General features: G+C 37.5%; 1 protein-coding gene across 1 annotated transcript in view; it reads right to left on the minus strand.

Moving 5' to 3' along the window:
- The window catches only part of ASPG (asparaginase), a 79539-nt gene that overhangs the window by 53064 nt on the left and 9608 nt on the right, over positions 1-16867 (minus strand). The window contains exons 2-6 of the mRNA XM_006116900.5: positions 13103-13214; positions 7705-7816; positions 3357-3482; positions 1725-1808; positions 479-605 (exon numbers count right to left, since the gene is read on the minus strand). Coding sequence (XP_006116962.2) covers positions 479-605; positions 1725-1808; positions 3357-3482; positions 7705-7816; positions 13103-13214 — 561 coding nt within the window. The remainder of the gene's footprint in view (positions 1-478; positions 606-1724; positions 1809-3356; positions 3483-7704; positions 7817-13102; positions 13215-16867) is intronic.

Below are 16867 nucleotides of genomic sequence, written 5' to 3' on the forward strand. Positions count from 1 at the left end.
ACTATGCAGATACTGTCCCACTTGTGCCTTATTTCAGGATCTAGTGTAATTCTTAAAATGATTAAACCAATTTGGTTTTTTTTTTTTTTGCTTGTATCCACCTTATTTTATCTCCAGACCAAATATTTTCATGGCAAGTGGCACATTCCCAAAATGTTTTCTTCCCAAGTGCTCAGCTATTTGGTAAGAATCAATGTAGCCATGTCTATGTATAACAGAGAACTGTACAAAATCTTTCTGTAGTTTAATCGCTGAGTCGTATAGCTTATACAACTATCATTTTAACAGCTTCTAGAGCATATGGAACAGTGTCAAGACACAAATGGCATAACATAATGCTTTTAAATCATCCATACTTCAGAAAAAGTGTGTCTCAATTGTACAAGTACTAATCAAATTCTGAAACAGCTCTTGAGGAAGGCAATGCGCTTTTGCATGCGTCATAAATTACAGACCTTAAAAAAATGAAACTGCTTACTTGTAATATCAACCTCAGCATTTGCAAGTGGAGGCAGGTTAGGTGAGGAAAAGGCATCAAAACTCCCAGCATCCACCTTAGTCACCCTATTTCCCCTGTATAGTTTATTATAAAAATACAGGCACACCTACAAGAAAAAATAAAGAAACATGTCTGTGTAGAAGCCAGTAATTAAAGATATAAACAGATACTGTTGTCTGCATCTTTTAAAATGTTTTCTAAATCTTTAAAGTAATGAGACGTATTTAGAGATTGGCAGATTTACAACTCTTATACTTTAAAAAAAATCAGTCTATGGATTGTTCTTTAACTCTTAAAAGTTAAAAGTTTAACTAGTTACATAATTCCCCTCACAAAAGCCTGCAAAATCTAGGAGAGACAGTGAAGTCTGATTCATTGGAGGGTTTTTGATTAACAAAGTGGAGGTAAAGAGAGGAAAAGAGGGGATTTTTAAAGAGCTGTCATAAGCATCTGAAATTCGAAGTCCAATGGCTGTTTGGAGGCCTACAAAAAATGGTGAAGAGGTTCCAAGGAGACTAGTGATTATATGTATATTATTTTTGTGTGCCAAACTTAAGATGCCTAAAAGGCATCAGGGAACTCAATGCTTAGAGAAAAGTCAGTCTACTTCAAAGATGTCTCAAACTGAATGCCATAAATATTAAGGCATTAAAAATTACTATTCACTTCGGAAAATCTTGGTCAATAAGTTGCTGGCCTTAATTCACAAACAACTGGCAGTGTCAGTTGGGGCAGACTGAACAAGGGTGAAAAATGAACTACTTTCTCAGCTTTATGGGTGGGTTCTTCAGATCCTATTTCAGACATATTAATAAGTCCACATGGGGAAGCTTTCAAAGCTGCTGAGTATGCTCTCCTTTAACATAATAGGCTCTACAGTCTTTATATCGACAAAAAAATTCACTAGTACTAAAATTCTCTTTAGTTTGAACTATTCCCACCATGACCACCTCCCCACACACTTTTTTATTTGAATCCTGAGCACAGTGTACAAATGAGAATGTTTGATTTCAGTATGCCAGAGACCTGTCAAGTCTATACAATATTTTAAAAACATACTGTAAGTTAAGCCTGACAGTGCACTGTGTCAGATGAGAATCTGTTGACCTTGACAGGATCCCTCTAAAGATTAATGCACATTCCTTGTTGGTTAACAAATATATTTTAAAAGTGTAAACATTTGGTTTTACTAGATACAGGGAATTCTGATGCTAGAGAAACAGACCTCAGGAATTACAAACTGCCCAGCAATCAGCAGTGCCCCCAGCAGATTGGCTCGACCATCATTCCGCAATTCATATATGGGCACCTAAAAAGAAGAGACTGCAATTATACCCTTTTTCTTATATATACACACAGCAAAAGAGAATCCAGCTCATGCAATACAAATAAAGTATCAATACATGAATAATTTATGTAATAATCAAGGTAATCTCCAATTATACCATCTACAGTGAATAAGATTTACTTCTTCATCCAAACTATTTTAGACAGAAGCAGATGGTGGAATTTCTCCCTCTGAATATAAAACAATTTTTTTTCAGAAAATATATCATTGGGTTTTTTCATATTTTTCCTCTTATTGTAATAACTATATTTAAAAAAATCTCATTAAAGAGATTATTCTGGTCTGATTAAGCAACTGCGTATTTTCTTTCAGAAGTGAAACCCAGTTTAGCAACAATATTGAGAACAGAAAGTATGTGTGTTCAATTCTTCAATGAGGAAGCATGAAGGAAAAAAATTGTACAGAAAGTAAGATGAGCAATAGCCTCACTTAATTCCAAGTTACCCAGAGCATCATCTGAGGACATCATTTGCCCTACTCTTCCTGGCTGGATATAAAAGGTGAACCACTATAGACAGATCAGGACAAGGCTAAATATAGAGAGCCAGTATGGTTACTTAAAGGATGATGACTTCCAAGTCTTTTTAGACTGAATCTTTATTAGCAAAATCATCCCCAATGTCTGAGCTCCTTTAAACAATGCAAAAGTTTAAGATTGCATGCTCTGCTGCTGGTTCATGTGCCAGGCAGTTCTCTAAACAACACTACAATAAAAAGAGTAAATTCCATAGTGGATTTTTAAAATATACACTGCAGGCAGCTAACCCTATTGACGCCACACAAGTTAGAGACTGTGACCTGGATTCTATTCTTTCATTGACATCATCCAAATTCTTTACTAAGTTCCAGGATGATGTAGATGAATAAATTTGCATGCCAACTGCAAAGTTAGGCAGAAGCCATCCCATTTCTATACCATGTTAGACACACTGTGGCTAATGAAACACATCCATCCTGTTCTGGCAATCATAAAAGAGTTCAAAATGGGAACAAACTGTATTGAACAAATTAAGTTCAATGTTCCCCAAAGCAAGGAGATTGATGATGGCTCCACTCAGATACAAAAATAATCCATACACAACAACCCAGGCAGGATAATAATTGATAAAGGGATCTGAGCCTCCATGCTCCTGGGTTTAAATAAACCACTAATAGCCTGGGGTTAGGAAGAGGTTTTGTGTATAAAGAGATTATTACACCATAGGATTTATTGCACTTTCCTCAGACACATCCAGTACTAGCCACTGTTGGCAACTGGACTAGAACCACTACTGGTGTGATTTAATACAATAATGCTTATGTTTCTAGAATCACTAGTAATAAAAAACTTGGAGCAAATCCTCAGCTGGCATGAACTGCCGTTGGCCTATTGAAATCAACAAAAACTGGCAATTTATATCAGCTGAGAATCTGCCCCTGCACATCTAAAGCATGCAGCATTAATCAATATACTATGCAATATACATACAAACACACTGTATTTTACCTCAGCATAAAATTAAGATTTACCTGAGATCCTGTCAGAACAATGGTTTTACCCAGGTTCTCACACATGAAGGATAAAGCCGAAGCTGTATATGCCATTGTGTCCGTGCCATGAAGGATCACAAAACCATCGTATTGTTCATAGTATTGCTGGAGATGGAAAGATATTTTTTACAGTAAGCAGAATTAGAACCAATGCTGTGCTGGTATTGACATAGGTCAAACATATTTCTTTACTACTTCTACTGTAGGGTGATAGTTTTAAAGGCTATATGTTAAAATTATATATATATATATATATATATATATATATATATATATATATATATATATATATATATATATAAAATTATATATATTTTATATAATATATTACATTACATATAAAATTATATATATTATACATAAAATGTCCAGGTTTTCAGTTTAACATAATTAAGAGTTTTAATAAGGCAATCAACATAAAATCTAATTCTTCTAACTAATTATGGAAGAGTCAGAGACAGATTCATCTATGTATACATATTAATGCAGCATTTTAAACCAGAAGACTGCTAATTAAGAAAAGTTTAGCACTGGCTTTAAACAAGAATGTTAACATATGCAAATCTGTCGCACAGTCTGATTTCTTGTAGCTGCTTTTACTCTAGAGATTACATCATTTACAAGAACAGATTAGGCAAACCAGAACTATTGTAATACATTGAAAACAGCCCATTTAATCCAAATGAGAGAAAGGCAAATTGCCAGTGTAAGAGTGCCCTCTTCCGTTCAGAAATTAACACTAAAGTAACTATTGTATTGCAACTTTTCATTTCTCATGTTACTATGAATGTACATTCTCCAGCAAAGACAGATGAACAAGCATGAAATTGTCACTACTATACATCCATGGCTAAGTAAACTGAAAGAGCTCTCATAAAAAGTATCTCTGCTTGATAATGTGAACTATTCAAAATATGTACACATTTAAAAAGTAAGGAATGTGAAGGCCTCTCTCAATATTCTGGACTGCAAAAGTAAAAAGGCACCCTGTCCACAGCAGATCCCATTGGAAGGAAGGCATATATTAGATTTTGGAAGGGGGAACAGGAAAGCCAAAATTTCTTACTATTTAATGAGCTGATCATACAAGACATTTCCAAATCTGCCATCTTCATTTTTAACTAATATTTTCCCTTTGATTTTCAGTTGAGCATGTGCCAACAACAGCATGGAAGTCAGTGTAAGCATGTTTGTTTATTTTCATGAAATAGAATATTTATTTTATTGATGTTACTCACTAGAATAAGCAAGCATTAGTGTAAGTTTTGACCGACTATTTCATTTGTAAATATCACTTCCTCTTCCACATGCTGATGTCTACCTCTCCACATGCCTACAGATACTCAAATGTATACTATTGCCATCTACTCAGAAATCTGATAGAGCCATTCCCAGTTTTGCAAACTAACCATGCAGGAAATAAAAGGATTCAAATATATTTGGGGGGACAAATCATTATGTTATGATGCCAAATTGCAACGTGCTAAAGTCAGCACTTAATTTTTATGATACTGTGATGATGTGTAAGAACATCATGATAAGACTGTCCAAGACAATCAAGCTTAAACTATGGCTGTGGTCAGAAAAGTAATCATGTGTCTTTTCTCTTTCTCAACCAATATGCTCCCTGTGTTTTTTCAGTCTTACATGCTTAAATTACAAAAGAAAGTAATTATTTAATATTCTTATTAGCACTGCAGTACTTATATAGGTATAGAAAAGTGAACTGGATTTGTTTCTGGTCTGTGTACTGATGGTACAAGTAGCATTCTATACTGAGAATGATGCATTAGACAGAAATAACTTAGCTTGACTTAAATTCTGAGTTTCAAGGGCTGGCAACTAGAAAAAAACCATTTACACTTGTAATCTTGATTAGGTGTGATCCAAAGATCTTTGATTCACAAATATGTGAAACTCTACAATGCTGTTTTCACAGAATTATTTTTCAGCATAGAACCCCACTATAAGGGTCCAATTTTATTTGTATTTTACTGTTAAGTGTCACTAACTCATGGGCGTAAATTTAATTTAGCTTACTATTAAAGACCAGATTCTTATCTAGCATGGACTGCTGTAGTTCCACTGATTTCAATGGAGCCATGCAGATTTACATCACTTAAGGATGTACCCCAAAGACTGACATCAAATCCACCACTCCTAGCCAGCTCCTTCTGGGTAGTTTTCCAATATGATACAGAAGCTAAGATCAAAGCATGTTTCTCAATTTCTGTCTCATGCTCCAAAACAACAGAAATGAATGTTTCTTAGACAAAGCACATCTCTTTGACAAGTAATCAGCATGTTATCATTATGCTCTGTAAATGTTCAAGCTAAATTATGTGTCTCCACCTTGTGGTAGCATGCACTTAAGCAGGAACATTGAAATGAGAGATACAGGTTAATGAAGAAGGAATAGATACTTGCCAGACTAAGCAAAAAGGAAAGTTCATGTGAAAAGGGAATTTTGTTGTGAGCTGAAGCTAAAATAAAGCTAACATGCAATTTTTAAAAAATACAGTTGTGTTGAGCTGTCTTCTGTACTGTAAGTAATATCCTTTACAAGCAGTCTCACATTTGGAGAAAAGTGGCTCTTCGATAGTAAGTGTATGGGCTATAGCTCTGAACGTTTATTTGTTTTGCAGTGTGACATATGTGACTGAACCAGGGACTTTCAGAACTAAAAGCAAGAGACAATTCTTCACCTAAAAAGCCAAGGCTCTCTAGTTGAGGGATATAATGGGCTCCTACCCGCTCAGGTATACAGGGAGACTTATAACTTACATTCATCAGTTGGTTACATGAGTAATTGCCTTTATAAACAATCTGATATTTTAAAAGGCTAATACATTTTTTTAAAAAATCAAATATAAGCCACATAGTTCATTCTGATGCAAGCTGAAGGCTGTATATATTCATCTTGGCTGAATCTATGCTGCTGGGTACCTGAAAGTCTCCCTTCATCATTGCAACCAGTGCAGCTCCAGTAGTGGTAGCAAGAGTGGGAGTGGCAACCAGTGATGTCATGTAGATCTCTTTCAAGCAGGGTTAGAGGAACATCACCAGCATGGCAGGAACATCACCAGCAGCTGGTCTTCAGCAGTGCTGCCAGTGCTGGTGGAGTTGCACTGGTGCCATTGCAGTGGTGGAGGGAAAAAAAAAAACAATCCACTGTATACAAGCCCAGTTGAAATGATATCACCCATGTGCAGGATGAACAGAACCAGGGGAGTATAATGTTTTCTACCACCAAGTTCATAATGATTATTTTCACAAGAAGTCACATTTAATTTCCTAAGATTTCACATTAACAACTACACGTTCATGTTTCCAGCATTTCCCCACAACAGATCCCCTTCCTAAAAAGCACACACTGGATTTAGATTAGGAGCTGAGGATAATTTTTATTAACCATATAGAATTCAAACATTGGTTTGGATTTCATATGTTGGTTTTCATAAATGTCACTTATTTTTGTGTACACAGCCATTTCTCCAAGTGTAGGAAATCCATCTACAATGATACTGTTCTAATGACTAATGAAACTAAGCAGGCTACAGGTTGAACCTCTCTAGTTCTGCACTCTGGTCCGGCAACATCCATGGTCTGGCATGATTTTAGTTAGTTGGATGCCCACTTATCATGGGTGTAGCAAAGTTTCATGTGGTCCCATAAAGGTTGTTTACAGCCACCAGTCCTGGCACCCAGTGTTCTCTTCTATTATTTAGCTCTAATTTGCCCCTTAAATGTCTTCTAAGAGCCCAGTAAGCAGTGGAAGTGTTGGTAATGCTGCTAGACAGTATTGACCTTCTGTGGTTCAGCAAATTCTCTGGTTCTGCACCAGTCAAGTCCCAAGGGTGCCAGACTAGAGAGTTTCAACCTATAGTTTCAGTGTCCAAAATAAGGGAGAGAAAAAATTAATCCATTCTTCCTAGTTCTAATTACCCTGGCTGATAGTATTATGGAGCCTCAGATGCATTCTTTTATTTCAGTTATAATTGACATAATTTTGTAAAAATAAACCACATAAGCTATTGGCTATAAAAAATTCCTTCAATGATAGTTTAACATACAAACATTTTCTGATAAATCTGTGACATTCACAAAACATAATCTTTGTCTTTTATTTTCACTACTATTATATATTATGTATCTACCCGTCAACTACAAGTTAGTGTGCTATGTAAAATATTAAAAGTACAATACTATTCAGTAAGTACATAAATGATTTGAGCAGAGTAAACTGAATTATTTTATCAGAAGGTGAAAATAATTAAACTGCAGTATTTCAGCTGAAAATGATTAAGGCTATTGAAACTTAGAATACCTCAAGCTTCTTGGAAATTTTAGCCCAATCATCTGTCGTCATGTTAGAAGAATCAAGCAATGGTGAAAGTTCCAGAATTGTATAGATAATTCTTTTATTTTGTTTAGAGAGACTGAAAAAGACAAGAACACGAAAAAGTTTTAGGTAATAAATTATTGTGTTCTCATAATTTTTTTAACCTTTAACTGAATGAATGATCCATAATAAGCATGTTTTTGGTTCACATATGTAAAAATATGCAGTGGAATACTGACATCAAGTTTGGTGGGCTAGGTCTAAGGCCATGATAGACCTTTTCTGCAAAGGTAGAAGTGCACCAAACCATTAGCTCCTGACCCCAAATATAAAGGGATTCAAAATCATAACTTTTGCTTTTTCTATAAAGTCAAAAAAAATAGACAGGCAGGGGGAAAAAAACATAGCTTACTGGAGTCACCTTACCAAGCCCTAGTGCCCAAGATTAAAGGTTAGTTTATTAAACTCTACTTTAGAAAGTTACTAACATTTTAAAGTAATTCCTAAGGTTGGTCAAGCAGAGCCACAAGCCTCCCACTGCCTGTGGAATACAAACAGTTGTTGGATCAGCTTTGAAAAGTCTTCTGATGCTTGCCATGGTGTTCAAGCACTTACAATAGGTGAAGTGTTTCACTCCTTAGGACTCCCCTGAATGGGACTCTTGTGGACCTCATACATCTATGTGAAAGGAGAGGGCAATGAACCCTTGATGTGCTCCCCCTACAGCTCCCACATAAGACTTTAGAAACAAATCTCTTCTCCTTCAGATCTTAATTAGCCTCAAGAAGTGGGATATCACTTACTGCAGACTTCAGGGAATCAGATAGAATGTCCACTATTTAAGATCCCTTTCTCGCCCCTGATTCTCATTCGGAATGTGTGTGTATTTTTAAGAGGAGATTCTCACACCAAAAGGCACGTAAGCAGGGAAATTTGTTAAAGTGGATTTAAGGTTGAGAGTACATGCTAGTAAAGACTCTTAAAAGGAAACTAAGACACAAGGTTAGACTGACAAGAAATCCAAAAATTTGAAACCATGGTAGTGCACTGTTAATATTTTCCATTTCAACTAGCTTCCTAAATGACAAGCTATAGACATACAAGAAGTGAGTTGAAAATTTAAAAAAGTATTTGAAGGCCAGATTAGCTTTAGATAGTTTTTCTTCTGAGCAGATATTTTCCGAGTTCCCTTGGAATAGAGATGTGATTCCCACATGGCTGGGCATTTGCATGATGATCTATACAGAAATTACAAGGTGAGGTTCTTTGCCCTGTATCATGAAGGAAGTCAGACTAATGGTCCCTTCTGTCCCTAAAATCTATAAATTTGACTATTATGATAAATTAATCAGCCCTGGCTGGGTTGATTTAGTTGGGATTGGTCCTGCTTTGGGCAGGAGGCTGGACTTGATGACCTCCTGAGGTCTCTTCCAGCTCTATGATTCTATAATTTAAGAATTTGGTACAATCTGATGCTTGTTATGAACAGAGGGGAGGTCCATATTTGATTTTCAAAAAAATGTTTACATTTATAATGCAGTAGTACTCACAGCTCCAATAATAATCAGGAGCTTCAGGGGGTAGCTGAGTTAGTCTGTTACAGAAAAAAAAAAAACAGCAAGCAAATGGTCTGGTAGCACTTTATAGACTAACAAAACATGTAGATGGTATCATGAGCTTTCGTGGGCACAGCCCACTTCTTCAGATGACCAGAGTTATGATTAGAGGATAAGGAAACTCAAAACAAATAAGAGAAGGGAACCGGGGGGGGGGGGGAGGGGGGGGAGGGGGGGGAGAAAGATGTTCGGTCACCCACCCCCCTACCTCTATGCATAAAGTATCAGGAGAAAGGGTGCTAAACCTGAATAGATAAAGATCAAAGTCAGTGGATGGATAAGGCAGGAAGAATACCATTCAGAAAGTAGTTAGCACCTACTAATAATCAGGATCCCCATATGCTAGTGCTATACAAAAACATAATGAGCCCTTGTTCTGAGCAACTTACAAGAAAAAAATCAGATTTATACCATTCTTACATAGACGTTTTATAAACCAATAGAAATATGCCAAGCCAGGAGTCAATTATCCCCAGTTGCCATCAATCTATCATAATTTGGCTAATTTATTATAGGTACCTTGGCAAAGGTAGGTCAGCATATTTGAACAATTTATAGTATGAATGGTCAAACAAACTTTCCAATGTTTTCAATCTTGCATAACTGATACGCTGTAACTAAGATGTAGGGTTTTCACAGGTTTTGCTTTGTTAATGTTAACCATTATGTACACAAACGCTCTCTATGAAAGCAAGGTTTTAAAACAACTAGAAGGGAAGTCAACAGTAGTGAGAAAAGATCTTCTGCATCAGTTCCATTTAAAAAAAGAAGGCATATGACAGTACGGTCAGTCAACTCTTTTACTAGTGGAAAAAACAGCTCCACAAAAACAAATCTTTAAGTCAACAGAATGTTCCATTTCATTACATTAGGTTTATCAGACTCATCTACAAACTCCACTAAATGTTCCTATTTTTTCCCTCCCAAACATAATATTTTTAATTGCATAGTTAAAATAAAGCTAAGGAATCGTGGGAATATAAAAGGGACAATGGCAAACAACATTTTGCAGCACTAAATGTTGTGAAATAGTGATCAATAATACCAAAGAACAAACAAGATTTTATATAAAGTACTTCATCTGACACATTTTTTTAACTATGTATTTATACATTTGTTTTTCCCCATCTGTACATGGGACATGAAATGCACTAAGGACACAGAGAGCACATCAGTAGAGTTCCACTATCTTTCCATTCATCTAAAAATGTCTTTAATGAATTATTTAATCATAAGCCCTCAAATAAAAAGTAATCTACCAGTAAAACCATATTTTTCTTAAAATAATCAAAATTTGTAACAAAATCAAGTGTATCACAAACTCATGTTAGTATTGTCCCCTTTGGGCTTTTCTTTGTTCTATTTTAGGTGCTTCAATTTATTGAAGTCTTAGTGCAAAGATCTAAACTAAAAAATGTAATGTATTTGCTTTATGGGTCTCCCAATTTTTCCCTCATGATTTTCCATAATTAACCTCAATTGCCACTCCTTGTAGCAAACAAGCCATAATTCTATTAAACTTTTCAAACATTTTGTAAAATATACTCCTGTAAGCTGTGTGCACTGTAACATGTTTACAGGGATTCAGTAATTTGTCACAGCTGGGGAGGACATCAAATTAGCATATGGTCCTCTAAATAAAACCTATAAGCCTGTTAATCATTGCCCAACAGTTAAAAAGTCATGCAGATTAATTATAAAGCCGTATATAATTACCGTGATGTTGAATACATTTGGGGAAGAAATAAACAATTGGTTTTTAAGAGTTCTAAATATCAGCAGAAACTGTAGAATTAAAGCTTGAAACCAGTTCATTGCATTAATTAGCTGCTGCTACTTCTTCAGCTATACATTGAAGCTAATTCACATAGTGCTATATACAATATGCATAGTAGCCACTGTTAATGAGCTAGTGCCATCATAAATGAGCTCCCATGGATAGACAAAGTGTATATTGGGGGAGGGAAGTTTTAAGCTTTATGACATACACTGATTGTGAGAATGTTGATTTGAAGAATGTTTCTTAGATTTTGATAACTATTTTGTAATGTAATTGTGTTTGGCAACTGGTGGAAATTGTTTTAGGCACTATGTAACTCAAAAATATGAGTACTCCTGTAGCACCTTAAAGACTAACATATACATACATACAGAGAGAGAGAATATCCTGAGTTTTCATGGGCAAAACCTACTTCCCCAGATGCGAGTGGAGAAAAAAGGAAGAACCTCTCTATTTATAACAGAAAAGGAAGAGAGAGGGAGAAAAAAAACCTGTCAATAGTACTGGTGCCAATGAGGCTGAGTGGGCTGTAAGTGTCCAATACTTAGCTTTTGATGTCATTTGGATGTTGAATATCCCATACTTAGCTTTTGATGTAATGGCCCATCCAGTTTATGTAGCTCAAAGGAAGTACACACTGTATTATGGTTATGCCATTCTGATTTTAAAGTAATGTAATATACATCTTTTTACTAACCCCACAGTTATTTTTCTTGTGATTTTAACACATCATCTGTCAGAACGCAAATGAAAACAACTCCACTAGATAGGCAAGGAACCTGAAGAGATTTTATTTTCCACGCATTCTCTCTTGATCCCCCTGCCCTCACGAAGAAAAAGCCTAAGAACTAGTGGGCTATTAAAAAAACATTCTTATGCAACTTCTCAGAGGGTCACAAAGGGTGAAATGTGCATTCTTCAGGGTCAAGTGCCCCTCCAATAGTTGCTTGGGGGAAGAGGAAAGGGCAAGGCCAGAGCCAGAAGGAAATGAGCAGGCCCAAGTCTCTTCCAGCCAGGAGGAGGATACCAGGGTGCAGTGCAGTAGTTGACAGGGAGAGGGCCTTTCACCCAGGCTCAGCTTCTGGGGACTGTGACAGAGTGAGTCAGACCTCCATCCCAAGGCATGCTTCGCGTCTTCTCCTGTCCCTAGCAGTCAAGCATGGACAGGAGCAGGCTGCCACTGCTCCCTTGCCAGGCTCAGTTTCTGGGGACAGAAGCTGACTCTGCAAGCAGGAGGACTGGTGTCGGACTAAGTTGGCCACTGTCACAGAAGCCAAGCCTGTGTGGGCGGCCATAAGGCATTCTCCCAAGCAGTTGCTATGCAGCTCCAGGCTGCAGCTAGGAGTGGCGCAGGAGCCTGGCTACTGGAGAAAGCAGCTGAATATGCCAGAGAGAAGCTGGCACAGTGGGAGGACAGAGCCCCCCAGGTAATGAGGTGGGGATGGGGAGAGCGCAAGTGTCTGGGGCTGAGCAGGGAGGATTCACAAGAGGAGGTCATGTGGGGAGGGCACATGCCCTCCACTTTAACTGGTGCTCCCCCAGTATGAGGAGACACCAGTTGTCCACTGCAAAACCCAGAACTTACTTTCATCATGGCAAGGGAGGAAGAGGAAGCAGAAGTGAAAAGGTAACAAGAATATATTAATAATTAATATAAAGTATACATTAATGTCAGATGCCCTTAGTAAAATATTATAATTTAAACTGCTGAATTAGAGTCTTATCTGATTAACTTACCAAATAACTTATTTTTAGTCTCTCAAAACTTTGATCAAGAAGAGTATGATTTTGTCTTCTACCAATTAAAAGAGTCATGATTAACGTCCCACTAAGGCATAACTTTAAGAGTGCTAAAATGGTATCTACCATATTCAATTAACATCAAAAGAAGAACATTGGGTTCTTTACATTAAGGTTTCAATGTAGTTTACAAAAATGTCTCAAAATGAGGGGGAGATTTTTTTTGGAGGGAGGGGGGGTTACTTACGGAAGCACCAAGGTTTCATCAGGAAATCTGGATTCTTTTGCATATACATCATCATGCAGCATTGGCATTTTTTTCAGAGCCTTTGCTAACTTATTAGCTTCAGGAGCAAGTCCTAGAAAACAAAGGGGAAAAAACTACTGATGAAACATTCATTTTTCTGTTTTCCCTCTAAGGGCATGTCTACACTAGGAAATTATTTTGAAATAATTCATTTTGAAATAACTCCCGAAATAACTATTTTGAAATAAGCTTATTCCCCAAGGAAAGCAGGAGTTATTTTAAAATAACCAACCCCTTATTTCGAAATAACAGGCATGGTGGGTGTGTCTAGACTACATCCCTCTTTCAACAGGGACATAAATCATAGAATCATAGAATCATAGAATAATAGGACTGGAAGGGACCTCGAGAGGTCATCGAGTCCAGCCCCCCGCCCTCAAGGCAGGATCAAGCTCCATCTACACCATCCCTGACAGATGTCTATCTAACCTGTTCTTAAATATCTCCAGAGAGGGAGATTCCACCACCTCCCTTGGCAATTTATTCCAATATTTGACCACCCTGACAGTTAGGAATTTTTTCCTAATGTCCAATCTAAACCTCCCTTGCTGTACTTTCAGCCCATTACTCCTTGTCCTGTCCTCAGAAACCAAGAGGAACAAATTTTCGCCTTCCTCCTTGTGACTCGCCTTCCTCCTTGTGACACTTAGAAATAGCAAATGAAGCCGAGATTTGAATTTCCTGTGCTCCGTGGCGCTCTTTTGAAAAAGCGCTATTCTGAAACTGAAACTGCAGTCTAGATGCAGTTCTTTCAAAAATAGAAGCCTTTTTCGAAAGATCCTGTTTAAAAAAAAAATGAGGTTTACAGGATCTTTCGAAAAAGGCTTCTATTTTTGAAAGAACTGCATCTAGACTGCAGTTTCCATTTCAAAATAGCGCTTTTTCAAAAGATTGTCATGACACAATTATGCAAGTGAAGCGCGGAAAATTCAAATCCCGGCTTCATTTGAAATTTTAAAGTGTCTAATTTACATTCCTCTGTTGAAAGAGGAATGTAGTCTAGACACACCTGTAGTGTAGATGCTCTGTTTGTTATTTAGAAATACGGGGAATAGACCAAGGCTTACTGATTTTTCTTTGGCTTCTTCTCCCCTGCATTGGCATTCTATATATTTTCTAGCACAGATTTAACCCAAGCATATCTACTCCAAAAAGAATGCACACTTTTAAATAGACTTTGTTAGAAAATTTTGAAGTAACTGTTATCATTGCTTAAACCTTAACATGATCAAAAAGGAGAAAACATTTTGCTTATATTGCCTACCCTTCCAGATCAGTTTTAAATCAATCAGTTACAAGCAGATGTAGACGTTCTCCACAAATCTGAGCAATTGTAAATAAATTCTATGTAATTATTTTCCTGACACAGACCAGGATCAGGAAAACAAGAGAACCATTTGGGGGGGGGGGGGGAAATCATGTTATCTCCTTCCTACACTCCCAACTTTGATTCCTTATCCATAAGGCTCTCAGCTACCAATGACATTCAGACATTAGCTTTGTAGCCAAAGAGTTTACATGAGGCAACTATGGAAGGATTGGGTTATATAAATTTAGTGTCACAGAAATTTGTTTATTCCACTATCCAAGTCTTTAGGAAGTCCTATATCTTTCACCAATAACCATCACATAGGAATTTCAGAAGCTATTAGTGTTCTGAGAACTATGATGCTTTCAGCTGCGTACATCTAGATTTTTCTTAATTTGAGACACAAATTTGGGTATGAAGTCCAATTTTAAGCTAGACAGAAATAATAATTCTAGGAGGTCCAAACCTAATGTCCAAAGCCTGCTCAAAACTTTAGAAAAATGTATGTCCTATTAGACGTTTCCTCAAACACAATTTAACTCTTTTTATTGGCATCATTATCCAATTCAACACAAACTTAACACAAATAAACATATTTCAACTTCCCAGAATTCATTCTCAGACTACAGAAATCAAATTCGCAACCCAGTTTTTAGACTACTGTTAGTGCCAATTAGTTGTTGCTCAGTCATTTTCTTTGATTTTTTACTTCCTAGCTCTTTCAGTTTCTGACCTAAGCATCATATTTGAACCAGCATCTACAATTTCTCTGTTTTTCAGATTCAATACCAAAGTCTCTTTAATTGTTATTTAGATGCCCAAATAAGCAGAGAAACTGTGTACATTCTAGGTAATGCCAAGTTATACCCATTTAGCTTGGAAATCTGTATGCTTTCCAAACTGAGGGAAAGACTGATTTTAAGCACTTGCTAATCTCTTTTCTGGCTTGCTTAAATTAAATAACAGGCTTTTCATGTACAACTTTCTCACAAGATAGTAACAGCATTTAACTGAACTTGTTTGAACTACTGCCAGAGTACTTTGGTTTACAAAATGCATTTAACATACTTTCCAAGCTTCAGACATTTCACTACAGCCAGTCCCCGAGTTACAAACAGTTACAGACCAAACACTTGGCCATAACGCCAAATGTTCATAAGTCAGACTCCATTGATTTACATTGCAACCGCGCTGTTCATAAGCGTGGGTCGCGTTTGTAACTTGGGGACTGCCTTTACGACCGCAATGTAATGGGTCGTTTTTAATGGGAAGTTTGGTCATAAATGCGAACAGTCGTAAATCGACCATTCGTAAATCTGGGACCGGCTGTATTTCAATTGGAATCTCCTCCCATAAAGTAGATCTGCTCCTAACTTCATCACAAATGGCCACTTCTGCTATGCCGTTCCATAGAATCATTACACTCTACATAGCAGCACAGCCCATGGTTTCAAGTGTCTTGGGCTTCCATTTGCTAGTTTTAATTTTACAGATACCTAGCTAAATCCAGGCACGTGGTCAACTTACCCCAGGTATCTATAGTGGGATCTGGACAGAGACACATTAATATTCTTGACTCTTTTGCTAATCTGTCTTGATTTAAATGGACTTCTGGTTGACTCATCTTTATAGTATGGTCCAAATCACACAGCAAGAGCTGGCATCAAATTCAAGTAACTGTCTTTTTGCTAGGCTTAATTCTATAGACGTCTCAGACCCACTTAATATTGAAACTGTTCCTCTCCCACACTCATTTGTTTATCACAGTGGTTACCGCCCTGTGACCCTTGACATAGACCAGGATCAATAAAAAGGGGAGAGCCATCTGAGCATATCCAGGTTAAGAAAATGTATTCTGATTCAACACCATGCTCATGTCTGAATCAGCCCAACACTACAGCGAAGAGACAAAAGGTGCCACCTCCTTAAATGCCTCCCATTACCAGACCCAATTAATTCTTCTGAGGGCCCAAGAATATTAGATTTTGTGAGGGCCCCTAGACTCTGGGGTGGGGCCCAAATCAGGGGGTCAGCATGCTAGAGGGAGCTGTGGGTTGAGGCAGGAGGGTGGGTGCAGGAGGGGGTTAGGGCTCCAAATTGGGGTGTGAGCTCTGGGGAGGGGCTGGTGATGAGACATTTAGAGTGCAGGAGCAGACTCCAAGATGGGGGCAAGGGCCTTGGAGTATGGGAGAGGGCTCAGAGCAGGAGATTGAAGTGGGAGTGTAGGTCTGGGTAGGAGCTGAGGTGAAGGAAGGGGCTCAGGACTGGGACTCTGGGTTGACATCCAAGGTCTGGGAGGGAGTTAGGGTGCAGGAGTGGGCTAGGGCAGCAGATTGAAGTGTGGGCACTTATTTGAGGCAGCTCCCATTAGTTAGCGAGGAAATAGGTAGCTCAGC

The sequence above is a fragment of the Pelodiscus sinensis genome, chromosome 5 (genome assembly GCF_052426305.1).
Source record: "Pelodiscus sinensis isolate ZL-2025 chromosome 5, ASM5242630v1, whole genome shotgun sequence".
Lineage (NCBI taxonomy): Eukaryota > Metazoa > Chordata > Testudines > Trionychidae > Pelodiscus > Pelodiscus sinensis.